This window comes from Lepus europaeus, chromosome 5 (assembly GCF_033115175.1).
Source record: "Lepus europaeus isolate LE1 chromosome 5, mLepTim1.pri, whole genome shotgun sequence".
Taxonomy (NCBI): domain Eukaryota; kingdom Metazoa; phylum Chordata; class Mammalia; order Lagomorpha; family Leporidae; genus Lepus; species Lepus europaeus.
In genome coordinates this window covers 85,456,224-85,484,180 of record NC_084831.1, presented here as the reverse complement: position 1 = coordinate 85,484,180, position 27,957 = coordinate 85,456,224, and the positions used below count along the sequence as shown (strand labels likewise).

Here is a 27,957-nt window from a genome sequence, read left to right as displayed (position 1 = left end):
CTGTTTACACTTGGCTCCACACTACTTCCTGTTTCTAAAGAAAAGAACCTTAACAAGGTTTGGACATGGCCCATACAAATGTTTTGTAAGAGGGAAGTGTAGATGACTTGGAACCGTTTCTACATTAGATTTCCCTTAAAATACCCCTGAGCTTAACGAGTGAAGGGAGAGTCCTTGGCAGGGTCCTGCAAGCAGCTGGGATGCGTTGCCAGGCCTGTGATGGCCACCAGCTTGCACCGTGCGTGACGTCCGGCACCAGGGGCCAGCTCGGCCTGCTCGGAGTGGAGTGGGGCTTCGGCTGACTCGCGGCTGACGGCAGTGTTGCCGTTTACTCTGGGTCAGTGCCGTGCAGAAGCTCAGCCTTCCCTGCCTGGGTGGAACAGATTCTGCCTCTCTACTTGGTTTTTGAGTAATTCTAAAAAAGAGCTTGTCTTACAAGGATACACTATTATGACATTAAAGGCTTTGCCTGCGTTTCATTTATTAGGGAAAATTCACTTGAGGTGTATGGTGTGCTTTTATTTTATCTCTCTGAGGGCTTATGAGAGACATATTTATCTTGTATTTGAATCTTCCAGGCTGGCATTTGCATTAAATAATTTACTGTCACCATCCATATCAAGTTTAGATGGAAAGTATCTCTTTCTTCAATGAGTGTTTGTTACTGTGGTGGTTAGAAAGCTGTACATATGTTAAGACAATGAAGATAAACAGCATCTCCTCCCCAAGTGCACCGCCTGTGCACCTGAAGCAAACGTGAGGTTTTGAGTTCTGAGTTCATCTTTCTGTTCTTTTCTAGGTGTCTGTCACCAAGGCTGACCAAGAGCTGGGATTTGCCATCCAAACTTGTTTTATCTCTCCGTATTCGAACCCGGACAGGCTGTCTGATTACACCATCATTGAGAACATTTGTCCCAAAGATGAGTCTGTAAAGTTCTACAGTCCCAAGAGGGTGCACTTTCCCATCCCGCAAGCCGAGATGGACAAGAAGCGGTTCAGCTTTGTCTTTAAGTCCGTGTTCAACACCTCGCTGCTGTTTCTCCAATGCGAGCTGACGTTGTGTACCAAGAGGGAGAAAGACCCCCAGAGGTTGCCAAAGGTCAGTGGGCCTCCAGCCATTGACTGTGCCCTTGGCATTCTTAGGTGGGGCGGTGACCTGCCCAAGGAGTTGTATCCCAGGTTACTGCAGGTTGAGGTTTTGGTTTTGGAACTGCCCAGTTGAAGTAATAAAGTTAGTTAGCAGGGAACTGTGAGTTTTATGGAGTCTTAGAGAATAAATCCTGACAGTATGATTTTTTTTTCCATGCGTGCTACTTAATAGTACCTCATGAGCAATAAATCACGGCTGTTTTCCATCGAGGGAGCGAGAGGTCTGGCTTGATCTTTGCTCTTCAGATAGAGTGCAGCGCCAAGAGCACGGCGAGCCGAAAGGATAAGTTCAGTGTGCGGATTAATCTTTCCGGGCCCCACTGAGGCTTGCGTTGTAGTTGTTTTTTGACCTTCTCCGTGTGAGTTATAAGGTTGACCGGTCTCAGGGGGACCGCTAAGGGAAACTAGCAAATATTTTAATTTTTCTCAGCTTCATATCAGTTCATCTTGTTTGTCTTGTGTCGCTCCCCACACTGAACTGGGATGCTCTGTTGCCATAACAGAAATCAGAACCATCTGACCTTCCCGGAGCCGTGCTGCAGGGGGATCTGCAAGGTTAATTATGATTCCTCATTAGTTGGCCTTGTGTGCGTAAAAGGCATCTTCTGCCGGAGGCTTGTTTCTGTGAGCTGGCTTAATGATGTGTAATTCCATATGCGCATTCATTCTGAAGATGCACACTGCGTGTAAACTAATTTTGTCGCCACCCATCAATCATTGTCTGGAGAGCTAAGAATCAAGCTGTATCATTTATAATGTGTGTGTGAGACTCCCTCATTTAATACACAGGTTGTCAGAAGTGGGTGTAGAGGTGGGAGGAAGAGTTTCATCACCAGCTAGATTACCATTGCTCTGAATCCCTTGCAGCCTGGTATTTCCTGGGCGCCCATTTCTCTGACAATGCCACAGAGAATTTTGCTCGTAAATGAAAATACAGCAAGTCTGATTGTGATCACCCAGGAACACACCCAGGTTGACTTGGAATCTGTTCAGCCCTTTGCTTTTGGAAATGTTGATGCCTTAGCCTTGTGGCATTCACCTTCCGCTAATGGCCAGCTTGCTATCTGCAGGTAGAACAATGACCTTTGGGAGGTAGGGATCCAGGGGGGAGGCCTGGCAGTTACTGGGGGTCATTACTGGTGGCTTTGGCTGTTTCCTTTAACTTAAGCCTGGCCTGGAACACCCCAGCTTCTCAGTGTGTAGATCTGCGAGCATTAATCCTAGTATTTCAGAGCACTCCAAGGAGAGCTCTGAGTCCCAGGAGAGGACATGATGGGAGCTGACCCTGAACCTCAAGTGGCCACTTACTGGTAAGGCAGAATACAGTGGGAAAAGCTTGGCGGCTGAGAAGGCAGGCCCGCCACTGACTAACAGAACTTTAAACAAGTCCCTTGACCCCTCAGAGCCTGCATGTCCTCGTCTATAAAGCTGAAATCACAAGGCCTGGCTTCCCTCCTGTATGGAGGAGCAGACGAGACCATAGATGTGACCATAGCTTGTTGTGCACACGGTAGAGGCTGTAGACAAGCTGTTGCCACTATCTTCCCCATTTGATGTTTATAGATAATATTTCCATGTCTCTAGTGACAATTTTTTTTAAATATTTATTTGTTTGAAGGTCAGAGTTACAGAGAAAGGGAGAGGCAGATATATATTTTTTTTTCATCACTGGTTCACTTCCCAGATGGCCATAGTGGCCGGTGTTGGGTCAGACTGAAGCCAGGAGCCAGTAGCTTCATCCAGGTCTCCCACATAGGTGTGAGGGCCCAAACACTTGGGCCACCTTCTGCTACTTTTTCCAGGCCATTAGCAGGAAGCCGGATTGGAAGCAGAGCAGCTACTTCCAACAGTGCCCATGTGGGATGCCAGCATTGCAAGAGGCAGCTTTACTCCCAATGCCACATTGCTGGCTCCATTTCTAGTGATTTCTGAGTACTTTGTATGACTTGTGAGCAAGGCAAAGAGTCTTGCAGAAGGAAGATCTCAAACGCTTTCATTTCTGATGAACCTGAGACCTGGGGAGTTAAGTGTCTTGCCCAAGGTCAGCCATTAGGTCAGATTTAGAATCACAGACTCAGGAAGAAGAGTCTGAAGAACTCATAGCAAAGTCAAATGCAAATCTTTTTCAATTGTCTCGCCTCTCCACAGAACCCCCATCATCTCCCCTGCAAGAGGGCAAGGGCAAAGGCTTTTCTCCTCTGTTGTGGGTGGTGAGGGGTTGTCCTCTCTGTCGCTCAGAGCAGCAGTGACCATGAAGTCTGAAGTCTTTGCTCTTCTGTTGTCCAGAGGAGCAAGAGCTGAATTAGCCTTTCAGGATGTCTGGCTGAAGGCTTTTTAAACAATAGGTGTATTTTGTTCTGACCCCAAAAGCCAGTGGGTGTCATTTACATTGGAATTTCACCAGGTGATGAGCACAGACAAAAAACCAGAGTTGTTTTAAGGGAAGAGGTCCTAGAGAGCGAGGATACTTTTTCCCAGCAGATGTAGTGCAGCCAGGGGTTGAGGCCTCAGAAGAGCTATAAGCATCTGATCTCCTGGCCTCCACACCTGGGCACAACTCCCCAGGCCCTGCATTCTGGAGCATTAAAAGCAAATGATCTTGGAAAGCTTAATTTTTGCATGAGCCTGTGCCAGAATTAAAAAAAATCAAACAAACTGGACAACAGGATTATCTTTCTGGGAAAAAAAAAATGTAAAACCTGTCACCTTCACAACGCAAGGCCAGGCGTTTCCCAAAATCACACATCACAGTGGGTCAGGGGCCAGCATTCGTCACCTAGTTCCTCTAGTCTTCAAGCTAAGTGACATCCACGCCTCTGGTTGTTTTCTGGGAAGACGGGGAGAAGGAAAAGACAATATTTATAAGGTGTCCGGCGATAATTCGCATCTTCAAATGCAGCTGGAAACACACTGGGCCTGCCACCACATCTCCCAGACTGCTTGAGGTTCTTTGAAACACATCCAGATCTCTTGTCGTTCTGTAGCAGGCAGCTGTGAGCCACAGGCTGAGTGACCCCCACTCTGCTCTGCTCCCCTCCCCTGCAGTGCGTGTCTCCGGATGAAGCCTGCACCTCGCTGGACGCCTCCATGATTTGGGCCATGATGCAGAATAAGAAAACGTTCACCAAGCCCCTGGCTGTCATCCACCAGGGAGGAGACACCAAAGGTGCGCTTTGGGAGGTGGAGTTGGAGAAGGGAAGCCTCGGCGCTGCTCTGAAGATCCAGGGCTTTATTCAGAGGTAGAATCAGGGCCTATGTGTAACTTGAGACGCGGCCTCTTGGCCTAAGCAGTCTTTCATTGGTTCTCCTCCTGCCACTGTGGCTGAATTGTGAAACACTTGTCAATGATTTCCTTGCTAAAATATGAGATCAGGGTCAAGGTGGACCCTGTCATATGGTTACTCTCCCTGGCGTTTGAATATTCTTTGCTGAGTATGCAGACAAGGGTTAGAGTTCCACCTGGCATGCTGGCAATTGCACACGGTGCCACAGCCTGTTTTTTGGTGATCTACTGGTCATGCCTGTGCCAGCTACATGCTGTTGGGCTGCTTCATCAACATCGCAGGTGCCTTTGAGAGGGTGGTATGTAGGGGAAGACTCCTCCTCTGAGGCGGCATAGCAGGAGGAAGATCGACAGCTACTTTTTATAATTCCATTTTCAGAATTTTGCACAATCACGTTTGTGGCTTGATGCCAAGGGTGCATCTTGGTACTCATGCAGGAACAGGTGGGGAGCTGTGTCTTCCAGGAGAAGAGTCAGGATGTACCCTGAGAGGTGTGGTGTCAGTAGGAGGATAGGCAGGGCAGCACCCTGGCACTGGCCAGGCCATTCAGATCAGCAGAGAAGCAGAGCTGCTATAAACAGATAGGAGGCCCCGTGGCTCCAAGGGCCATGAACAAGCAAGGGTACCCCAGGCAGCCATCCCCATCTCAGGGTAGAAGCAACTGTCACATGAGGCATCTCGGGTAATTCCAGTTGTCTCCGTCTAGAAATTGCCTACCACTGTGCAGAAACATTGCCATCTGAGTGTCAAGCCACGAGAAGGCCAGGAGAGTGGACATGGATTCCAGGTCTCCAGGGCAGTGTGTTTCAGGGCTAGGGTCACAGGCTTCCTCCTACTACCACAAGGGCCAGAGAGAAGCATGGGCACCAAAGGCCTTGGCTGAAGCCACTGAGCAGGCTGGCTCCAGTTGCTGGGCATTAGTTGGAAGACCTGGGCAGTGCTGGCACCAGAGCTAGGGTTTGGGAAGGTCTTGGGATGGCACTTCTGGTGTGAGTTGTTGGAGTGGGATTTGGCAAGACCAGACAGCAGGGGCAGCTCGGGTGCTTTCTGCTCTCATTCAGTTGAATGACCTTTGTGAACAAATCAGTGTCATTCCAATGGTCATATCTGATGGTGGCACCTGCTCTCTTCCTTAGGGGCGTGGCTGCGGAGGGCGTGGCTCTTAGCTTTCTCTGCTAATGGGAACTCCTCTCACCTCTTGGGGTTTCATTATCCCAGAAGCCTTTTCAGCTGAAACCTTCAATGGTGCCGTTTGAAGGAGCAGAATAGTTTTTGATTTATTTTCCAGCCATCCTAAAGTTGGTATAAAATGTACACAGTAGATGCTTATTGGTTCTTCAGCATCATTTTTTATTACTTTTTGTTTTATTGTATTGGTTGGTGTTCAACCATTTGAAAGTTGTAAGAGATACAGTCTTTTTTGTAAATATTCTGCCCACATACTCATTCCTTTATATTGAGCTCAGGGGTAAGAAGTAAGAATAAATTAACTGTGTTGCAGAGTGATCGCACTTGGGCAACAGTTGGCTCTGTTTTGTACTGGGAAAGTGGTTTCACAATAGCAGCTGCCGCCTTGTGTTCCGTCTGTTACCCTCACCTATTTGAGAGAGGTAATGCTGCTGGTAATTGAAGGCAGCAGCTTGCTCTTTCCCATGCCAGACAATAATTAGGCATTAATATTGCAGCGCGATAACTTCCAGCAATTCATTCATGCTGCTTTTAAGACTGATCGTGTTTTCCTAAGTAATTTCTCTTGTAAATTAGGTAATTACTTTTATTTAAACTTAGTGTAATTGTACCAAAAGTTCAGTGCTTTCTTTATGTAAAAGTTCAAGAAGAAACTTTTACCACTATCAAGGCAGTTTCATGAGATTCGCTAATTGAGGCTAGATTTCAGTGGAGAAGCCAGTGCCTGGAGAAAGGTTATTGCTTAGGTTTGTTAAACAAATTGAGAAGATTGACTTGCTTCCAAGGGCTCGTATGCAGATTTGCTTTCTGACTTTGCAGGGAATGGGTTAGGGCTCCTGGTGGCAGTCCTCAGCTCTGTGAAGGTCTCCTCTCACCTCGATGTTTCTTTCCCTTGGACTCATTTCACCCCAGTGAAGACCACCGGAGTCTGTGCTTTCTCTCTGCCTCACAGGGAACTGGATTACTCATTTGAAAAGATAATGTGAGCATTCGCCTGATAGGATTGACTTGCTGGAAGTAGGCAGATCACTTACTGGAGGAACTTTTGGGGTAGAAATTCCCCAACCAAGGGGACCCCTCCCTGTCCTTCTATTACCTCTGTGCTCTCTGAAGGCCATGCCAAAGCTCTGGCTCTCCTGGCCGTTGGTTGAGATTTGTCAGCACTTGGATTTTCTAGGGCTGCAGGTAAAGGCTCTCATTGGCAACTTCACACCTAAGCCAAGAGTTGCTGTTGACCACTTCTGCTGATGGTGTGGACATCCGTCAGGTGGTGTTTCTTCCTCCTGTGGACAAGGAGAGTAGGCCAGCAAGACTAAAGAAATAAGTCTGGGTTACTCCTCTGTACCACTCTGGCTTGTTATTGTTAATGCTTTTAATTATTTATTTGAGAGACAGAGACAGACCTCCATCTGCTGGTTCACCCCCCAGATGCTTACAAGAGCCTGGGTTGGGGCTGGGCTATAGCCGGGATCCAGGAACTCAATCTAGGTCTCCCACATGAGTGACAGAAACCCAACTACTTCAGCCATCACCAGTGCCTGCCAGGGTACACATTAGTAGAAACCTGGCATTGGGAGCACAGCCAGGACTTTAACCCAGGCACTCCATATGAAATGCAGGTATCTTAACTGCTAGGCTGACAGCCCACCTCTGTGCCACTGTTTTGAATGGAACCTCCTTGAGTGTATCTTTCAACTTTGAGTGCCTTGGGAACCAGCATTGGGTCAGCCCTTCTTTTATCACTTAAACCTCCCGTGGTAGGTGCTGGTGCTGGTGATGAAGAGAATGATGGAGATGATGATGACCTAACACTTGTTGAGCATTTACTTTATGTAAGGCTTTGTGCCAGATGTTTTATATGGATTATTATATTAAATTCTCATAGCACTTCTGTATGAAAAAAAGGTTAAGAAACTTGGCCCCAGGTCAAGTTTATGTTATATGTTATAAAATATTTAAATGGTAGATCTGAATTCAAATCAGGCACTTTGTTTCCGGAGCCTGTGCTCTTCAGCCCTGTGTCTGATCTAGATGGAGGTTGATTATAGTTCCTAATAATAAAAACTATAACTAATATAGACATCTGCCTCTTCACATTCCTCTTCCCTACCCTTCCCCCCTCTTTTTACAATGCGCGTTGGTATTTAAGGTAACATCCTAATACTCTAATGATTAGGACCTCAAAGGAAGATGAATTTTAGGAAAAAAATGTCTGTTCTCCGAAAGGGTTAAGGTAGGAAACGTGTTCGCTATTTGAGAGCTCATTAAAGTTCAGAAGTTCTCTTACTTTGGATTGTAACTCATAAAAAGCTTCAGAAAACATGAATCATTTATGCATTTTATGGTTTATGGCAAAACAATTAAAATAGTTGAGGTGGTGCCATCCTGCTGTGTTTTCTGAGACATTTTGAAGTATAGGCATGTCCCTGCTGTTTACCTTGGATGCTGTGACTACTCTTTACAGCATTTGAGAATACTTAGGTTTGCACAATAAAAACGGTTATACCACGTCAGCGATGATTTCAAAAATGATGAAAGGGAGGGGAGGGGTACTCATTTCTCAGAAACTTAGTGTACAAACACAAAAATGTGTGCACATGAAACAACAATAAATACCTTTCCCGTATTTGCAGTGACTTACGTATGATACTTCTTAGCAAGTTAAATGCTTAGAATACCAAATTGTCTCCATATTCCCATCACATAGCTTTTTAAAAGTAAAAGCACCTGCATATCATGGGTACTCAGTACATGTTAATTCCCACTCTTTCCTTCCTACCTGTTAGCTAAACTGGGGTTTGGCAGGGATGGCGGCAAGGAAGTAGAAGGGAAAGCTGTGGATGTCAATTGGGAAGTTCATTCAAGACAAACATTTGCGGAACACATCTGATCTTTCCAGGATAAAAACACTCCAAAGGACCAGCCAGGTTTTGTCCCCAGGCTAAGGTAGAGATGAGGGGAAATCTGAGAGAGGTGGTGGAGATGCTTAGCTAACAGATTAAGGTACATGGTCTCCATCTAATATGCAAGAGGAGTCTCATAGGGACTTTTAAAATTTTATGCTTCAGGCCCGGCGCCATGGCTTACTTGGTTAGTCCTCCACCTGCAGCGCCGGCATCCCATATGGGCACCGGATTCTAGTCCCGGTTGCTCCTCTTCCAGTCCAGCTCTCTGCTGTGGCCCGGGAGGGCAGTACAGGATGGCCCAAGTACTTGGGCACCTGCACCCGCATGGGAGACTGGGAGGAAGTGCCTGGCTTCTGGCTTCAGATCCGTTGAGCGCCGGCTGAAGTGACCATTTTGGGGGTGAACTAACGGAAGGAAGACCTTTCTCTCTGTCTCTCTCTCTCTCTCTCTGTCTGTAACTCTACTTGTCAAATAAATAAATAAATAAGTCTTTTTAAAAAATTTTATGCTTCACATTTTAAAAATGTTTTATTTTGGAAAATTTCAAATATATACAAAAACAGAGTAGTAGAATTCAACCCTAATGAACCCACCATCTGTTTTCATCAGTGACCGGTTCATGGCAAATCTTGTTTTGACACTCCTGTCCCTCACTGGATTGTTTTGAAGGAAACTCAGACATTAAATTTCATCCGTAAATATTCTAGTACGCACCTCTGAAAGTTAAGAACTATCAAAAGATCTTGAGTCAGGAATTACTGATTAGATCACTTAGGAAGACTGCTCTGAAAACAATGTGAAGCTTGGGTTTCTAGGGAAAAGTACCCGATAAGATACATGGTATTTATGGTTATTTAATCCAGAGAAGTGTGTACCAAGTACCGGTTATATGCTAAACATAAAGCAAGCAAATTATGCCACCTTTAAGGCCTTCACGGTCTATGTAGTGTTTGTCAACCTCGGCACTGTCAGCATTTTGGGCAGGATGACTCTTAGCTAGGGGAGAACAGAGGAAGGGCTGTCCTGTTCATTGTAAGATGTCCAGCAGCATCTTTGATCTCTACCCACGAGATGCTAGTGGCAACCTCTCCCTGAGTTGGACAACACAAAATACCCATAGTCGTTCCCATATGTCCCCTGGGGATAAAAATCACACTGAACTGAGATCCCCAGACCTAGTGGCAAGATGCAGATACATGAACAACCCATTGCAATGCATGCCATAAATATTGAAAGAAAGCAGAGCAGGGGTTCAGAAACAGTGGAGCACCATTAGTGAAATCCGTATCTTAGACAGGATCTGCACAAAGGCCACCCGAGTTTCCAGGAGGAGACTTCCTCTTCCTGTTTTCCATCTTTGCCAAATATCAGTAGAGGGACAGGCATTTGAGACAGCGGTTAAAGTCAACACATAGGATGCCCATGTCTCATATTGAAGTGCCTGCTTCAATTCCCAGCTCCCCCTCGTCCAATCCAACTTCCTGCTGATGGTGCATCCTGGGAGGCAGGAGATGATGATTCAAATGCTTGAGATTCCTGTCACCCACAAGGGAGACGACTGGCTTCAGCCTGGCCCTGCCCTGGCTGTTACCGGCACTTGAGGAGTGAACCAGCAGATGGGCTGTCTCTATCTCTCTGTCTCTATGCCTTTCAAATAAAATGGAAAAGAAACAAATAAGTCAAATGCTAATAGGTGTGTCTACCAGTTTGACGCCTGGTTTCCCTGCAGGCCTGCTTAGGCTTACAGTGTTTAGAAGAACTGAATTGGAAATTGGAGGCCAAAAGCTGTGGTCGGTTACTCATGCATAACCCCAGAAATACCTCATTTATGAAAACCAGCCCTCACAATCTGGGGAGGGAAAGTTTGGTTCTAGAGGTAGACCAAAATTTACTCAGCGTATATGAAGCGATTTAATTCAGAATGTTGATTATAGTTTATTCTTTCTGTAAAGTAATCTATTGTTAAAATTCTCTTACAGCAATAGCTAGGATTCCTTTCGTGCAGTCTTATCCTTAAACCAAAAGTAAATATTGTTATGTCCACTTTTTTCCTTTCAGCATGCCAATGCGATTATAGGTTCTGGTGGAGATCAAACTATTTTAGTTACACTCAGGGGTTATTGGGCATCATGAAGCAAAAAGTGGGAGGATAAGAAACCCCTTCCCCCCAGTTCTGCAGTGTGTGCTTCTTACTGTTTATGCACAGTCATGAAGGAACTTCACCCCGGGGAATGAGCAAGGACTGTTTCTGCTTAGTTCCCTGGAAGGTCCCTGTGTGGAGTCGGGCGGAAGATTAGATCACAACCTAAGTCCATTAAGAATTTTAAAACAATGTCATCCATCACACAGGCTTGCTATAAAACCCAAATTCTTACATGTGAGGTCTCTTAGGGGAGAATCATCATTTTTAAGCCACGTGGGGATTCTGAGTGACAAAGTTTGAACCACGTGTGGTTGATTGGATGGAACTCTTCCCAGAACGTGGACTTCTCCCGTGATGCATGCCCCAGAGGCCTTTGAATGCCTTTGGACTCAGTTCAGCGAAGCAAACTACTGCTTCTTGCACTTTGTGATCAGATACCCCTACTTCATAGGATTCTTGGGGGTTTAAAATGAGATGAGTGAAGGTTCTTTGTCCCTTGTAAAATGGCCTGTCAGTGTACAAAAGTAAGGTGTCCCTGTTACCGCTGCCAACACGGCTCATACCCAAGAGAGTGTATTTTATCATGAGTGTAATGAGTGTGTGTTTTCTGCACACCGAATTTGATTCCCTTCAAGACGCACAGTCGTTTAGGTTTTCCAGGCAATCTTTACTTAAGTGTCACCGTGGCCTGTGCCCTCCTCCCGGGGCTGCTGTGTTACTGAGTCACCCCGTGGGCTCCTTCCCTGGAGCTGCATGAGGGTCAGCCTGCTGCAGGCGTGAGTGAGCCCTGCGAGAAGGCTGACGCTGCACAGTGGCCATCCACCCGCCTTTCATTCTGTCTAGCTTTTATATTTTTGTAAGCATCAACTCCTCTGCTCTTCATCTCAGTCCAGTTTTCACAAGTTCTTTTTGCTTCGCTGTGGCTTCAAGCGCAAGGCACGTGTCCATTTTTTGATCGAATGAAGATGGTGATGAAAAAGGCTCTGAACACGTGCCACGTCCATGCTCTATCGAGAGGGCCAGAGTCTGTGGCAGGACTCGGCACACTTTTTCTAGAAAGGACCAGATAGAGAACCGTGCTGATGGGTGGCCCGTGCAGTCCCTGTCTCAGCTGCTCGGTGCTATAGTTGTGTGTCAGCAGCTGCAGGCAGCGTGTCAATGAGCCAGCGTGGCTATGTTCATGTAAAACCTCACTGCTGAAGTCAATTTGGATTTCAAAACATGTTATATCCTGAAATATTCTTCTGATTATTTTTTAAATTTCAAAATGTGAACTCCAGTCATGACTCATGGGTCATCTAAAAATAAGGGGTGGGCCATGGTTTCCTAACCCCTGTTCTAGACCATTCTCACTGTGCACAAGGAGGTGCTTCGTGAGCACTTCCCCAGTGCAGGACAGAGAGCAGTATGCACCAGTCTGTTAGGCTGCCAGGCAGGAATCCAGAATCCTGGTTCAATCCCTACCCTCATGCTTTCCAGCTGTGACCTTGGGTGGTCCCATGATATCAGAGTTGCAGGCTGCTCATTTGTGAAATAGTGATAAAAATTCACTTTCTGTTGTCAGCTTCAAATGAGATCTTGGCTGTGTAACACGTTGTGAACACAAACGCATTCGGGAAACGTGGAGGCACAGAAGCATTTTGCTAGTATCCTTCCTGGTTTCCTCCATTCCTCTACGTTCTGAGAGTACGTCGACATCTTAACCAGCTTTCACCAAACTCTTCTGGGAGGCCTGTCCCTTGCTATTCTGAGCCCTGAGGATATACCCATGAGTAAGAACTAGACCTTGTCCTCAGAGCAGAAAAACAAGCATAGAACCACTCTGTGGTACAGCATATGTGTAACAGAACCAGGGTGGAATGAGCAGTGGTGGGAGAGACCAGACTAGCTGGGGTGGAGATGGAGCCATGGGAGAGGCAGGAAAGGCCTCCCATAGGAAATGCCAACAAAGCAGGTCTAGGGGAGGAAGGTGTATCGGGGTGGCTTGCAAAGAGTGGTGACATGGAGAAGTTGGGGAGTTTAAATAACTAAGTGTTCGGAACGCTGGCTGGAAGAAAGACCCCATCAGGAAAGGAGACTTGTTGGTAGAGGGAGGGAGAACTTTGTGCACCATCTAAAGAGTTTGGATGTTCCCCCTATCAAGGAAGGGACATCTTTAAGGGGAGTGGTCAGGGCAGTGCTATGACCAGCTCTGGGCCCTGGATAACTTCACTCTAGGGGCAGATATGGAGGAGAAAGTGTTTGGAAGGGAGAGTAGTGATGGGGACCAGGAGACCTGTGATAACGCAGATGCGTGACAAGGAGCTGGACTCGGGGCAATGGCAGTAAGGATCGAAGAATAGCAGTGCTTTTACAAATCTGCACGTGATGTACAAGAATATCTTGAAAGTGGCATAATGCAGTGGATACACTGGAGAACAATGGTATTTATAGATACTGAGTCCTTTAGTAAGTAAATATAAAAGTACACACACCCAGGAACTGTGAGACTCAAACTCCCTTGGTTTAGGTACTTGCCTTCCAATTGGAGAGCCTGTGCAATTGATTATGAGCAAAGTGGATTGCTTAAAATTTGGGAGGGTAACCATGCTATAGTTTTGATATCTAATGGGAATCATTGATGACAGGACTTTTGCAAAGTACATTTAATTTTTTAAAAATGTATTTGAGAGGCAGAAAGACCCAGAGAATGAAACAGCTCCCGTCCTCTGGTTCACTCCTCAGATGCCTGCAGCAGTCCCCAGTGGGGGCCAGCAACTCAATCCAGTGGGTGGCAGGGACCTGATCACTTGAGCCATCATCTGCTGTTTCCCAGGCTGCACATAGTCAGGAACCACAGCTGGGTATCAAACCCAGGTACTCCAGCAGGGGCCGCGGGCATCTTAACCATTAGACCAAACACCTGCCCCTGCTGCAAAGTTAGTGTTTATTAAGAAATAGGAAAGTGTCAGCTTCTGCCGAGAGTATGATGACCCTTGGCTTAAACGTTAGTTTCTCTGTGGAATGCAATTATGATTTATGTTTTTGTTTCAGAAAAAGGTCCAAGCATTAGGGAACCGGATCCAATTTCTCCACGTAAGTCTTTATGCAACTATTTCGAAATAAACCCTCCTGGGCTTTTCTCAGAATGACTTGGCTCATGAATGTTTGCCAAACGTTGAGTTTTGATAAGGAGACTTGGACTCTCATTCGCCTTGCCCTTGCCTCTTCTTCATGCTTTGTTTCTTCCTTTTCTCTGTCCTTCCTTCGGCCTCCTCTTCCCTTTTCCCCTTCCACCTTTGCCATTTTAAAATATGAGCCTGTTGACCCACTGGCATGTATGGGAAGACAGCGGCCACTTCGTTATACAGAAAGGATTTAGTGGTTTGCGTGCTTCTGGCTGTTGTTTTCTGAAGGCATTAATGTGCAGCTATGGGAGTGATTTGCTTTACGTGTTGTTGACGACACTTGCCTGCTCAGAGGAGGAGTGCCAAGGGCACTAGCTGCCAAAGCTTCGTGGCAACGTTTAGTTCCAGGAATGGGGGAACCAGGGAGGGCATGTGGGAAAGAAAGGGATACCATTTCCTCCAGAGCGATGAGCTGGAGAGTGTCTAGCCCCAGAAATACTTAAGGGACTTGCCCATGGTTATCACTGGCATTGAGGCAGGACTTGAACCTGGCCTTCCTGGATGCCCCCACCCCAGCTCTTTTTGACAGTGCTATCTGGTGAGGAGAGTCTTTGCTTTTTTCCCCTCTCTAAGACTCCCAGGTTAGTCTCCGTGGCTGATGCCCTCACATACACACAACCAGGGTTCCTTTGTACAAAGCACTTCCTACACCCTTGCCTTAAGTGGATCATGTTAACACAATTATAGGATATAATTCACACGGATATATTCTCTTGTACTTCCCTAGCCTGAATGAAATGACATCTCTATCTTTGGAATTTTGGAATATTTTCACTAAAAACTTTGCAATCATCCTTGATTTTTGCATCTGAAGTCATGAAAGGTGGATTGTCTTAAAAAACCTCTCCTGTGGACTAAACTAAACTAGATAGGTTGATGGCCCTGTTGGTCTTAACCTCCAGAAAGCTGTCCCCATGTCTTGATTTCTGGGGCATCCTCGTCTCTTTTATAGACTACTGTTGTTTGCCTCCTGCCTTCAGTAGGTGAAGTTGTGTTATCCTCATTCTTCAGGAGTTAGATTAACTCATCAAAAGACACAGGGCAAGAGGAGCAGGGACCAGAGCTGGGATCCTTCCAGTCTCCTCCACCGTGACACACTTTCCCCTTAAGAGGCTGCTCAGGGGTCATAGTGCAACCGAATCACTTGCCCAGAGTGAGCTGAAAGGCAGAGAGATATAATTTCCTTGGAGAGCAGTTGTGGTTGGAGGTGCAAGGTAGAAATGGCTGGCAGTGAAATAGTGAAGTATTCAGAAAACAGAGACCTTGGAGATTTCCTGGTACCCCCAACCCCCTCTCCTTTGGAAACTGATTTTTAACTTTTTGTAAGTGACTCCAAAAAGATAGTTCTCTCAAATGAAAGGAAACGTTCTATTTCTGTGGCCTGGAATTAATTTCAAATCTAAAACATCTTTGCCAAACAGAGGAACAATTGGTTCTATTTATATGTTGTGCTGACCATAAAACTGACATCAGTCCCCACTGACAAGTATTTCCGTTCTCCATAGTTGGAAAAGAGTTAAAAAGTTGGTGGTTTGAAATGACACAAACACTGTTGTGAAGGTTGAGGGTTTAATGTAGTACCAGGAAAGTGTTATAATCCACAGGAAGAGTGGAATCTTACGCTGTCCCCCTCCTTTCTTGCTGTTCCCTTTCCTGTTTTTAAATGTTCTTGAAAATGTTTGGAAAGTTCTAGGTGTGTGTGTTCAGTGCAGGGTCTCACTGTTGAAGGTGGTTCAATGAATAAGAAGCAGTGAGTCATGTTTTGATCATAGAAGTTCACCTTGCTTTCCGCAGCATCTTCATCTGTGAACTTTCAAGTCACCCTCCATCAAAATAAGAGGTCCTTAGATTGAGACCACAATGAGACCACAGCCTTAAGATTTTACAGTTTACACATCTGATCTGTGGCTCAAATAAATTGCAAAGTGAGAATATTTGGACACTGACCATATCATTTTTCCTTAGGGGAAAAATGCAAGTTACAAAATGCAAAGTCTCTTTAAAATTATTTATTTATCTTATCTAAAGGGCAGAAAGAGACAGACACACAGAGATCTTCCATCTGCTGGCTCACTCCCCAAATGCCACAACAACCAAGGCTGGCCCAGTCAGAAGCCAGGAGCCCTGATCTCAACCTGGGTTTCCACATGGGTAGCAAGGACCCAACTACTCTAGCCATTACCAGCTGCCTGTCAGGATGCACATTAGCAGGGAGCTGGGATCAGGAACAGGGCCAGGACTGAAACCAAGGTTCTCTGATATGGGTTGCAGGTGTCCCAAGAGGCAACTGTCCATCCAATGAAAGATATTTTATTAGAATTTTTATTACATCCTCAGATTTTATGAGTCAGGGCTCAGCCTTTATGACAGTGCATGTAAAACAAATATAAAATTACAATGTGTGATGCAGACTAACTTAAAGTGTGTGTGTTGGTTTCCCTCCTTTACAGCCATTTTCCATGGTCTGGACACCCTAACCGTGATGGGCATTGCATTTGCAGCATTTGTGATCGGAGCACTCCTGACTGGGGCCTTGTGGTACATCTATTCGCACACAGGTTAGTGTGACTGTGGAATATTAGTTGGTGCACATCTCAAATGCCTGCCACATAACACGCAGTGTTTCATTGGTGGGTAAGAGAGAGAGAAAGTTCGTTCTCTCTGCTTTCACACTGACTTGGTATAAATTGAGTCTTGCAAAAATATAATTTGCTTAAGCAGTATTAGAAAAGTTTGAACTGTGTCCATTGAAATGTTAGACTTTAGCTAAAGACCGCTAGTTTGCAAATATGAACCACTTCTTCAGAGCTACAGATGTCCGCATGGACATATAAATGGACAAAAGTGAAGAAGGAAACCAGGCTTTTATTAACACACCTGCCAAGGTAAGGAGCACTGTCCACCAGAGAAATCAATGACTTAAACCAGTATCTCTCAGCTGTTTTTAAACCTATTCCATGTCGTCTTTGATAGAATTCTCATATCTTTCTGCTGTTTAAATTTTCAAAATATATTTTCACAAATTGAAAATTAATCAAGGCACTTCATTGTCAAACCATGCTCCTCCAAGACCCAGGATTCCCCACCGTTTCCTAAGTTGAAACGTCCTGGTCTGAACAGAGAACATGTTCAACCCCCTACAGAATGCTGGCCTAGCAAGGGGAGCAGCCTGGGGACCGCCCACCCCTCTGGGGCTCCTTTGTCCCCTACAAATCTGGGAAGGAATGACCTGCATTCTGGGGCATGCCAGGAGAGTGAGTGGATCTTGTTTGCTCTTAGATACTTGGAGTTTACACTGTGGATTGTGCTAGATTAATGAGTCACAAGCAAGTGACAGGCTTGGCCTCTTTGTTTAGCTTTTTATTCCTTCTCCATTAGACCAGTGCGTGCCAACTAGCCCAGCTGAAAGGATGACCAGTATAAAGAGAAGAGAGGCTCCACAGGACATCTTGGGGAGGCACATCTTAATCCTCTTAATTGCAAAACCTCAAACTATTGAGATTATAAATATGGCCCAGAGATCCTTTGTTAGTAACATTTCTGATTCCCTTTTTCATCAGATTTTCCACTTCAAATACTATATTCTGTGGCTGAGATGTTTCAGGTTATGGCAGAAGGAGAAGAACAAAGCCTTCTGGCCCAGCATGGGAAATCCATCCAGCCCAAAGCTGACCTCTCAGTGAAACTTTAGGAGGGTTTAATAGTGACGCTTTCAGGCCGGCGCCGTGGGTCAACAGGCTAATCCTCCGCCTTGCGGCGCCGGCACACCGGGTTCTAGTCCCCGTCGGGGCACTGGATTCTGTCCTGGTTGTCCCTCTTCCAGGCACCTCTCTGCCGTGGCCCGGGAGTGCAGTGGAGGATGGCCCAAGTGCTTGGGCCCTGCACCCCATGGGAGACCAGGAGAAGCACCTGGCTCCTGCCTTTGGATCAGCGCGGTGCGCCGGCCGCGGCGGCCCATTGGAGGGTGAACCAACAGCAAAGGAAGACCTTTCTCTTTCTCTCTCTCACTGTCCACTCTGCCTGTCAAAAAAAAAAAAAAAATAGTGACACTTTCAGTCCTCAAGTTATTGTTCCTAGCCAGCAACCTTTAAAGAAACCAAAAAGATTTATCTTACTTATTTGAAAGGCAGAGTTACGGGGGGGAGGGGGGGGGAGAAGGACAGAGAGAGACAAGTCTTCCATCTGTTGGTTCACTCCCCAAACAGCTGCAATGGCTGGAGCTGGGCCGATCTGAAGCCAGGAGCCAGGAGCTTTTCCCAGGTCTCCCATGTGGGTACAGGGGCCCAAGAACTTTGGCTATCTTCTACTGCTTTCCCAGGCAAATTAGCTGGGAGCTGGATTAGAAGTGGAGCAGCCAGGACTTGAACTGGTGCCTACATGGGATGCTGGCACTACAGGGAGCTTAACCTGCTACACTGCAATGCCGGCCCCAACCAGCAACCTTTGAATAAAGTATGCTTTCTGTGACGTGTGTGTGTGTGTGTGTAAGAGAAAGAGAATATCAGATTCTGGGTATTCAGTTATCTGTGAATGAGTGTAGGAATATTCTTCCTCATGAACAGTTTATAAAGGGACCAGAAGGGTCAGCTTTTAGCAGAGTAAATAATTTTATCATGGGACTATCGACATGTTCAGATCTCAAGCTAACAGTTCTTTGAAATTTTTTCTAACTCCTACATGTCTGAGAGGTTCTAGGGCTGTTGGCAGCCAGTGTTGTCAGTTGGGAATGGGAATGAACTTGAAACTACTCCAAGAAAACTCTGCTGCCCTGAGGATTTTAAGCAGATGCTTAACCCGTGTGCCTGCTTAGCCACAGGCTGCTCTGGCTATGGAGCTGGACCCTCAGACTGTCCAAGCTAACCTTGGGCCAGGCTGCCAGGTCCAGGCAGAACGCAGGACAACCAAATGGCACTCAGTGGAACACAGCCCACTGAGATCCTTTGACAGCACCAGCCTCCTGTACACAGCCACTCACACAAGCCTGATCCAATCAAAGCCAGGCTGGATGGTGTGGACGGCTGCTTGCCGAGCTCCAGGCTTGTTGTTACTGATGGCCTTTCTCTCAAGCCAGAGCCTGCATGGGGAGCTTTTAAGGACTGAGAACACAGAACTGGGCTTGCAAGCAGATTAAAGAACAGCAAAACCAAAAAGCTTCCTGTGGTGCTTTCCAGCCAAATAAATTAGGCCCATTTGGAACCCATCATTCAGGGCTCCAGAATCAGTTAGCATCACTTTTGGTACAGCTTCAGGATCACTTTTTATTCAAAGCTGTGCTGTCCGGTTTAGTTGGCTTACTTTTCATAAAGAATAGCAACATCACAGGGCGTGGAGAAGGCCTACTTCAGGATTAGATGGTGGTTTCTTGTCCAGCCCCTCTCTGTTTCACACCAGGGACAGCCAGTGGCAAGTTTAGACGAATAGGGAGCCTATGATGCGTGGCCAGTGGGGAGAGTTGGGTATGCAAAGTCCGACTGAGTCCATTTAGTTCCTAGGGCAACCTCAGCTCAGGGACTCAGCTCGTGCACGGGATATTGGAAGGCTCAGGTGGTATTTGCCTCCAGGTCCAGAGCAATCTTTCCTTTGGATGCCTTTCTTTTGATTATGCCCCCCAAGTCTATCTGCAGCACCGGATGCAAAGCCAAGTCCCATCACTGAATTGTGGATATTGACTTAGTACTTGGAATGTGTGTTAATCTAAAACAGCTGGGCACACAATAAGAGATGCTTTCTTAAGGCCAGGTAATCCTGTTGAGAAACCGGCATTCCTAACCTTCCACTCTCTGAAGGTGGTGCAGAGAGGAGGCGAGGCTCAGGACTGGGAAGCAGCCATAGACTCCTCACGCTCCTGGGGCCTGGCTAGTGCAGGGGTCCCCAACCCCTAGTCCCTAAAGGTCCCCAGAGGCACATGCAAAATTAGATCTGTTGTTTTATTAATGAGAGGGAAGAAGAGTTATAAAACGTGTAACCTTTTAGCTTTCTCAAAGCAGTTCGTGCACATAGGTAAAAATTAAAATAGTTTTGGAATGTTTATGAAAAAATCAGATCCCTACAGCCTCACCCTCTTGTCTCACTCCCCAGATTACCATTTCTGACTTCTAATTGATTTTTTGGGGACATTAATGCATACAGTCTACTGCTGCTGCTTTGTAATTTCAGACTCCGTGGTCGACCACCGACTGTGGAAACTAAGGATTTAGCTCTTCCACCCCCGGTGCCCCATCATGCATCTCATTCATTCCCTTCTTGTCCCTCCACCCCATCCTGCTAACAGAATTATACTGAAATTCTGGGTGGGTCTGTCTCACTGTTTACATTACTATGCCTACCTGGGTGCCAGCCACAATGCAGCCATGTAGTGTAATATCTCTGCTATTTTTCCTGCATGACTTCTCATTTTCCTTAGGATTCATAACTGCCTTCTTCACCACCCTCTGTTAGCTTCATTTTCTTCCAGGTTTAAAGGGGAGGTAGGAAGTCAGTGTTTTTCACACCTTGTGTGTGTGCAAATGTCTTTATGTATAGAAACATTCAGTAGACAGTTTGGCAAGGTATAGAATGCTGGTCAATAAATCACTTTCCTTGCACATTTTGAAAGCACTGCTTGTTTTTTTTTTTTTTAAAGATTTATTTATTTACTTGAGAGTCAGGGTTACACAGAGATAAGAAGAGGGAGAGAGAGGTCTTCCATCCGCTGGTTCACTCCTCAGTTGGCTGCAACAACCAGAGCTGTGCAGATCTGAAGCCAGGAGCTTCTTCTGGGTCTCCCATGTGGGTGCAGAGGCCCAAGGACTTGGGCCATCTTCTACTGCTTTCCCAGGCCATAGCAGAAAGCTGGATAGGAAGTGGAGCAGCCGGGACTCAAACCGGAGCCCATATGGGATGCTGGCACTGCAAGCAGCAGCTTTACCCGCTACACCACAGCGCAGCCCAAGCACTGCTCTTGTCTTCTAATTCTGGGGATTCCTAATGGGGAGTCCAAAGCCACTCACATTTCCAGTATCCTTTGTCTGTGTCCTGATATTTTTCCTTCTGGGAGAGATTTTACAGTGGTATCCCTTGACCCCGGGGAATTTTCATACGTTATGCTGGGCGTTAATTGGGCCCTTTCAGTCTATGCACGTGAGCCTTTCAGCACTGAAGGTTTTCAGAAATCATCCTTTCTTGTTTCTGTCCTCTCATTCTAGAAATAATTGCATTTGAAAGTTGAACTTCTTGATGGGTCCTCTTTCCTTTCTTTTCTGTTTGCCATCTTTTTACTTTCTTTGGTTTCTGGGAGACTTCCTGATGTTGTTGTTGTTTGTTTTGCCTTGTTTTAATTTTATTTGAGAAGTACAGGAGAAAAAGAGCACGTGCAAGTGCTCCCCCAAGCACTCACAACAGTGGGCGCTGGGCCAGGGCTGGGGCCAGCTTCTGGGATCTCAATGCAGGCCTCCCACATGGGTGGCAGGGACCCACTTACTTGAACCATTCCCTGCTGCCTCCAGGGGCCTTGCTACTGGGAATCCAGACTCAGGAGCTGGAGCCTGGAATCAGACATCGGCGGTCTGATGTGGGATGTGGGCATCTTAACTGCTAGGCCCAATGCCTGCCTACAGGGTTTTGAAGAGTGCCCCCAAATGTTTACATTCCAAGGATTTTTTCTTATGAATTTTCCTTGTTTTTTTTTTTTTTTTTTTTTTTTTTTTTTTAATGTGTCCTTTCCTCATGGGTGCAGTAACTTCCCTATCTGAGGACATTAATGCAGGCTGATTTAAAGACTGTGGGAGTTCGGAGCTTGTGGAGGGGACACAGTTGTAAACTTCCTGCCGGTGATCTGATGGGACCATTTACTGTCACATTCTCACATCTTGTCCTTTTTAACTCATCGGGTTTTCTATAAAACCAGTTTCCTCTTTCCTACCTTGAAAGTGTGCATCTGGGTATTGAAAGACCTACTTAATGGACACTGATGAAAATAAACTGACATGGCAACAAACCGTGTTTGGCAAATAGACACCGGCAAGCAAATATTCTGCAGGGCAGAGCGCTGGCACTTGTCCTGAAGGCGAATACGCAAGCACAGGGCGAACCTTGGAGGAGATAGACTGGCTCCCTGCCCTGCGGGGGGCAAGGCCGTGTCGCCTCAGGTGCAGTCAGGCTGAGCACACGAAGCCAGGGCAGCGGGGCATGCAGGTCTTCACTCCATCCCCTCTTCTCGCCTCCCGCTGTGCCTGCTCCTCAGGTGCACCTTCTTCTTCTGAGAGTCAACTTCCAGTCTTCCCCCTGAAAGAGGAAGGGCAGGGGCCGGCCCGGCCCGGTGAAGTGAGGGAGGAGATCTAGAAAAATCCTGCTGCTGCTTGTACACAAGTTCAGCCAGCCCCACTGCCTACAGCCCTGTCACACCCCGTCTCCCAGATGTGCCCGCTGCCACCTTTTGCTGCACGTTTGCACGTGACAGAGCACGGCTGTTTACTTACTGTCATCCTGGTGCTATCTGGGGAGCAAATACAAGTGTGCTTGTGCGTGCGTGTGTATGTGTGTGTGTATTTAAAGCACTCTCTCAGTGCAGAGTCCTGCCCTCGCTTTTCTATCAGCTTCTCAGAGGAGGGCCCTTGGGAAGTTACTGGTTTGCCCGGCATCTCCTTTTTCCATAGGGCAAAATGGAGGCCCGGAGAACAGAGGCCACCAGTTCAGAGTTACACAGTTACTTGGTCAGGTCCAGAACCTTACATTTTAAAATGAGTTTGATTAATTTATTTGAGAGAGAGAGAGTAAAAGAGAGAGAGAGAGAGGGAGGGAGGGAGGAGAAAAGTTCCATCCACTAGCTCACTCTCCACATGTCTGCAATGGCCAGGACGAGGCCAGGCCAAAGCCAGGAGCCGGAAACATATTCCAGTCTCCAAGTGGTGGGAACCCATTGCTTGAGCCATCACCCCTGTCTTCTGGAGTCTGTCTCTGTTAGCGGCGCTGGAGCCGCAGCCAGAAATCAGTGACCTTCCCTGGGGTACCACCTCCGTCTGACAGCCAGGAAGCTTTTTCTTGATTGTATCAAAAGGTGGAAGCTCGCACAAACTTGCCCGTATCGAGAAATCTGGTGTCTCATGTGAAAATAATGCCTGAGGTGGCAGGGACGGTGTGCAGGAGTCTCAATGCATGCAAGCAGCATCTCGCCAGAGATGCCCCTGGCAGCTCGCTGGACGAGTTCACCTGTCCACCTGGGTGGCACGCGTCCCGCAGCCCCAAGCCGAGGGGCCTCTGTTTTGTTGAGGCTTTATTTTGAACCGTGTTTTCCATTCCCGGGACCAGAGTTTCCAAAACTCTGGAAGCTGAAAGACCTTTTTTTCAAATGGACACTGATGAAAATAAACGGACATGGCAACAACCGTGTTTGGCAAATAGACACCGGCAAGCAAACATTCAGACTTCCTGGGCAGGGCAGAGCGCTGGCACTTGTCCTGAAGGTGAATTCGCAAGCACACGGCGAACCTTGGAGGAGACAGACTCGCTCCCTGGTGCTGCGGGGGGCAAGGCCGTGTTGCCTCAGGTGCAGTCAGGCTGAGCCAGGTCAGCCGGAAGAAGGAGGGGAGGGCTTTGAGTGCCTGCAGCTTTTCTGATGGATCCTGTACGACATGGCAGAGAGACTTGTTAAATGTGGGTCACGCAGAGCCACCTTAGTGCCTCCAGCTGAGAACAGGAGGCTTCAGCCGGGTGTGGGTCGGCCTGCGGGTTGTAAGGATGCCGAACTCTTAAAGTCAGAGAACTCATTGTTCAGGCCCCCAGAGCTGGTTTTTGTGGACATCAGACGTGAGTCCCTTCTAGAAGGAAAGCTCCCTCTACGAGGAAACTGAACGTTTGACAGAAGCCTTACCCCTTCTCCGCCTCTCCGCCCTTCATCCCAGGCACACGTGGAGCCAAGGGGGTAGCGCTGGGGAGAGTCCAGGAAGAGGAAAGTGCCGGGGGCCCTGCCCCTCTCCATCCCACCCACCCCACAAGGGGCTGGAAAGTGACCTGGCTCGGGAAGTGGAGGCGGTGGTGGGTGGAGCGGGGGAGCTAGGGAAGGCAGTGGGCAGAGCCACACCGGGCGGCGCGTGGACGTTTTGCAGGACTGCTTCTTTGGCAGAGGCTGCTGAGGGGCCCCAGAAGGGGAATGGGAGTCCCCACGCAAGTTCCTTAGAGCTCAGCGCTTGCTCCCGGTTTCTGTTGGACAAAGAGGCCTGCTGGGTAGCTTATCTGGGCTGATGGACAGGAACAAGGAGGCTCCGCCCCAAACAGGCATAGGAGCCCCATTGGTGTAGTTTTTGCTCCACCTTAAAAAAAAAAAAAAGAAAAGCAGTGTTTTCTGCGGGAGAGCCCCCAGCGTTTTCCCTTGCCTGGCACCGTTTCTCCAGGCCTGCGCTGTGGCCAGGTTTGCTGGCGACGAGACCAACTCCAGGGTTTCTGCACTGTGAAATGCAAACCATGTGTGTGACCCAAGGGCTCCTTCCTTCCAGAACCCAGAACCGGCTCCGCGGCAGTGCAGGGCCCAGCGTGCCGGGCCACTCGCGGTGCGCTCCAGGCAGAGCCTTGGTGCACAGAGCCCATCCGTGCTGGCTGGCAGTCGCCGGCCCCAGCCCACCGCCTTCGGAAGTGTAGGCACGCCATGCTGGAGCTGGAGCAAAGTCCAGACCCCACCATCTCGGCTTTTAAGAAATGCGTTCTGATAAAGGTTCCCACCTTGCCACCTTCGCTTACTACCATTTAAAAATTGTGCCCTGAAACCCTAAAGCAGCTTTGTGAAGGGAAATGGGGGATGGTCTCTGAGTAGGTGCTGGCCAGTGGTTTCAGCCCAGAAGTCCAGGGCCTGTGCCCCAGCTGTCAGGGGTCCTAGCCACCATGACCACCCATCAGGCAGGTGACTACATACCAAGTCCTATGGCACAAGCTCTTCTAGCTACCCAGGACAGGGGCTTGTGTCCAAGGTATGGCAAAGCATTGGATGGAAGGGCAGTGGGGGAGGGGAGGGACCGGGTGAGTGTTGTCCTTTTCTGGACTGTGCATCCCTGACATGCCTGCTTCTCTCCCCCTTTCCTTAACTGCAGGAGAAACAGCGGGAAGGCAGCAAGTCCCCACGTCCCCGCCGGCCTCAGAAAACAGCAGTGCGGCCCACAGTATCGGCAGCACGCAGAGTACCCCGTGCTCCAGCAGCAGCACGGCCTAGCCCAGCCCAGCCACTGCCAAGGGCAAGGCCGGACATGTCCAGACTCGGAAGGCTTGATGCTGGTTCCCTTGTAAAGAGAGAGTGGAGTTCAGTATAAAGATCACCTTTTGTATTCACAGCCCCACTCCCACCCCACCATGGCCAATACCCACGTGGCCCCTGGACTTGTGTCATACACTAGCGTCTGCATGAGAAAGCTAAGGTGGTGGCCTGCTCCACCAGCCCGCCCAGGCTGGGGGGCTTTCAATGTGAAACACATCCCAGTTTTTAAAATGCTGCTTCATCCAGGTGAGAGCATCCACACTCAAGGAGGTGGTCAAGGATAATGGCCAGACAGCGGAACCAGCGAGGAGACGCGGCGGAAGAGTCTCTTCTCTCTGAACCGGGGTGTAAAGCTACAGAAACACTTCACGCCTTGTGGCGTGCTCCTCCCTGTCTAGTTGGCCCCCTCGTCTGGCTGCGCACTTCCGGCCCGACTCTGCCACTTCCCGTGGGGACTGATGTGTGGGCTTGCAGGGTGCTGCCCTTGGGGACTGCATCCTGCCACACATCAGGGCGACATTCCTTTCTGGTGCCCTGGGCCAAAACCAATGCTGATGACCTTGTCAGCTTCCTGTTCTGCCCACACTCGCACACACCGACTGCAAAAATGTCTTCATGCAAAGTTTGTATCTCTTCTAGGCATATAGAGATTGAAAATGGTCGAAATCTGGAACTGCAGATTTATGGCCATTTCTGACACTTTGTGTTGATACATTCATGCTTAAATTGGGGCGAAATTTAATTGTAAGGCTAAGGAGGAATTTGCACTGTGATGCGTGCGGGTGTGCAGGCAAGTGCAAACATATACGTGTCATGTTCTAGCACGTTTGTGTTCTTCATTGAGGAAGGGCAAGTTTCCCTTTTGAAAATGTCCTAAGCTTCCAGTTGGAACTTATTAAGTTATATTTGGTAAAATGAGTGTTTCTACTCAAAACATGTCAAACTTTTTCAAAGGCCGTTTTGTAAAAAAAGCCAAATTGGTATGAGATGCAAATGTGTGGCAGGTCCTCTTGGATTCCTGTCCCTTCCATGAATGGTGTCACCACTTCTACCAAGGCAGTGCTGAGATAGGGAAAAGAACACTCATTTGGATTGTTTAGTTCTCTTGCCTTAAATTATCCCCCAAACCCAAAGAGGAGTGGAGGTGAATTTGATTAAATGATGCCACTTTGCAGCTAAAATAAGCTCAGTGATACCTCTATGTTAAAAAAAAAAAAAAAAAAAAAAGAATGCTAGAGTGATGTTTCCCTGCCAGATCATTTATTGCTGAGATAGCTTTAGCACAAATGAAATAATATTATTTTTCCAGAATTCTCCTCCAAAATTCTGTAAGTACAATTTAGATTCTACCCCTATAAAATTCATATCACATCTCACTGCCCTCAATATAAGGTTGTTGTGATGAAACCTTAAGTAGGAAATGTTGATGAAATTCAGAACCTTAGGGCAGTGTCTACATGGCAAAGAAGTAAAAGGAGATCGACAGGCATTGAGAAATAATTATTGTCTCTCATTGAGTAATAAGCTGATTGATTTGATGGATGTAGACATTAAATCAGGATAATTTTAATCAAACAGATTATTTTAGTGCTGAGTTATCCAGGCTATCTGAGCTAATATATTGAATTATTTTCAGATGACAACAAACAATTGAAGAAGACATGAGGTTAGAGGAATTCTTTCTTTCAGTTCATTTTTTTTTTTTAATGTAAAGGTATCATTGGAGGATGTAGGTTACGCTACCTGTGTTTGAAATGCGCTTTGCCTAACCTTCAGCAGAATGTATTGTTTTAGCATATTCTATGTATAAAAAAGTTTAAAGATGTCTTCAAAGAAGACTAGAGTCTTTAAGTCACTTATAGCTATATTTTACTACAAAAATTTGTGTATAAAGATATATTTAAATGTTTTAGATAAATTTAAGTTACTCCATATGAAATGTCTAATTTCAGTTACTGTGAAAACTTTGGATCAGTTCTTTGCTTTTTTAAAAAAAAAAAAAACCTTTTCATCTTGTTAAAGAAAATTAGCTATTAGGAGGTATTAAAAGATTGATTTCTTAGATGGACAGAGTTAATAACTTCTGTAATATATTTAAATGTATATTTTTGAGAGAGATGCTACATTACCAATTTTATAAATAATTTTAAATTAATTTACAAATTTATAGATGCAAACCAAAAGATTTTTAAGAGAGAGGAAAAAGTAACCTTTTATTTGTTTGGGTTTCATTATCGGAAGCATGACTCAGATCCAGAAGTCCACGTCGACAAAACATGATCCCATACTGGAGAGTAAGTGTTGTTGAGTATTTCTGAAACGTTTCTAAAAAATGGACATAAAAATGCAGGATGGTTTCTCCCTAGCTTGTTACAGCATTTCTGATTGCTCATACTTCACAGTTTTAATATAAAGGACAAGCTCTACGTTTATAACATGTTCTGCAGGTTTCTGTAACAGTCCTGTTCCAGCTGAACTCTGTCCCCAAAGCCCTGTCACTTTTGCAGGATTCACCCTTCCTTCGCAGAGGCCATTGTGTTCCGTTTGTTTGATGCGGGAACTGTTGTTGAAACTCCAAGGCAGATTGTCCATGTCAGATCCTATAGCTCTTCACCATGTTCTGTTTACCAGCTCTTACTGGGTTTCCAAAAGTCAGAGCTTTCTTCTGTCTAAGCTTTCTACAGCTTTTTCTAAACAGAAATGGTCTTTTCCTTGGCTCATAAGAAGATTGTAAATCCATTTCCTGTGTGTGTTCTTAGCAGGCATGATCGTGAGTGTGTGTGGGCTGCGTACACGCGTGCCAGTCTTTTTGTACTGTAACTACCTCATGGTTTGAGTGATGACTGTACTGCTGGTTGTGTTAACAGAGCACATTTTGTTGGGTGAGTTGTGTATGTGATTT

General features: G+C 46.7%; 1 protein-coding gene across 1 annotated transcript in view; it reads left to right on the top strand.

Moving 5' to 3' along the window:
- The window catches only part of TGFBR3 (transforming growth factor beta receptor 3), a 213,319-nt gene extending 187,034 nt beyond the window's left edge, over nucleotides 1–26,285 (top strand). Inside the window, exons 13-17 of the mRNA XM_062191725.1 lie at nucleotides 800–1,099; nucleotides 4,195–4,315; nucleotides 13,704–13,745; nucleotides 16,288–16,395; nucleotides 24,895–26,285. Coding sequence (XP_062047709.1) covers nucleotides 800–1,099; nucleotides 4,195–4,315; nucleotides 13,704–13,745; nucleotides 16,288–16,395; nucleotides 24,895–25,013 — 690 coding nt within the window. The 3' untranslated portion in view covers nucleotides 25,014–26,285. The remainder of the gene's footprint in view (nucleotides 1–799; nucleotides 1,100–4,194; nucleotides 4,316–13,703; nucleotides 13,746–16,287; nucleotides 16,396–24,894) is intronic.
- The last annotated feature ends 1,672 nt before the right edge of the window (nucleotides 26,286–27,957 follow it).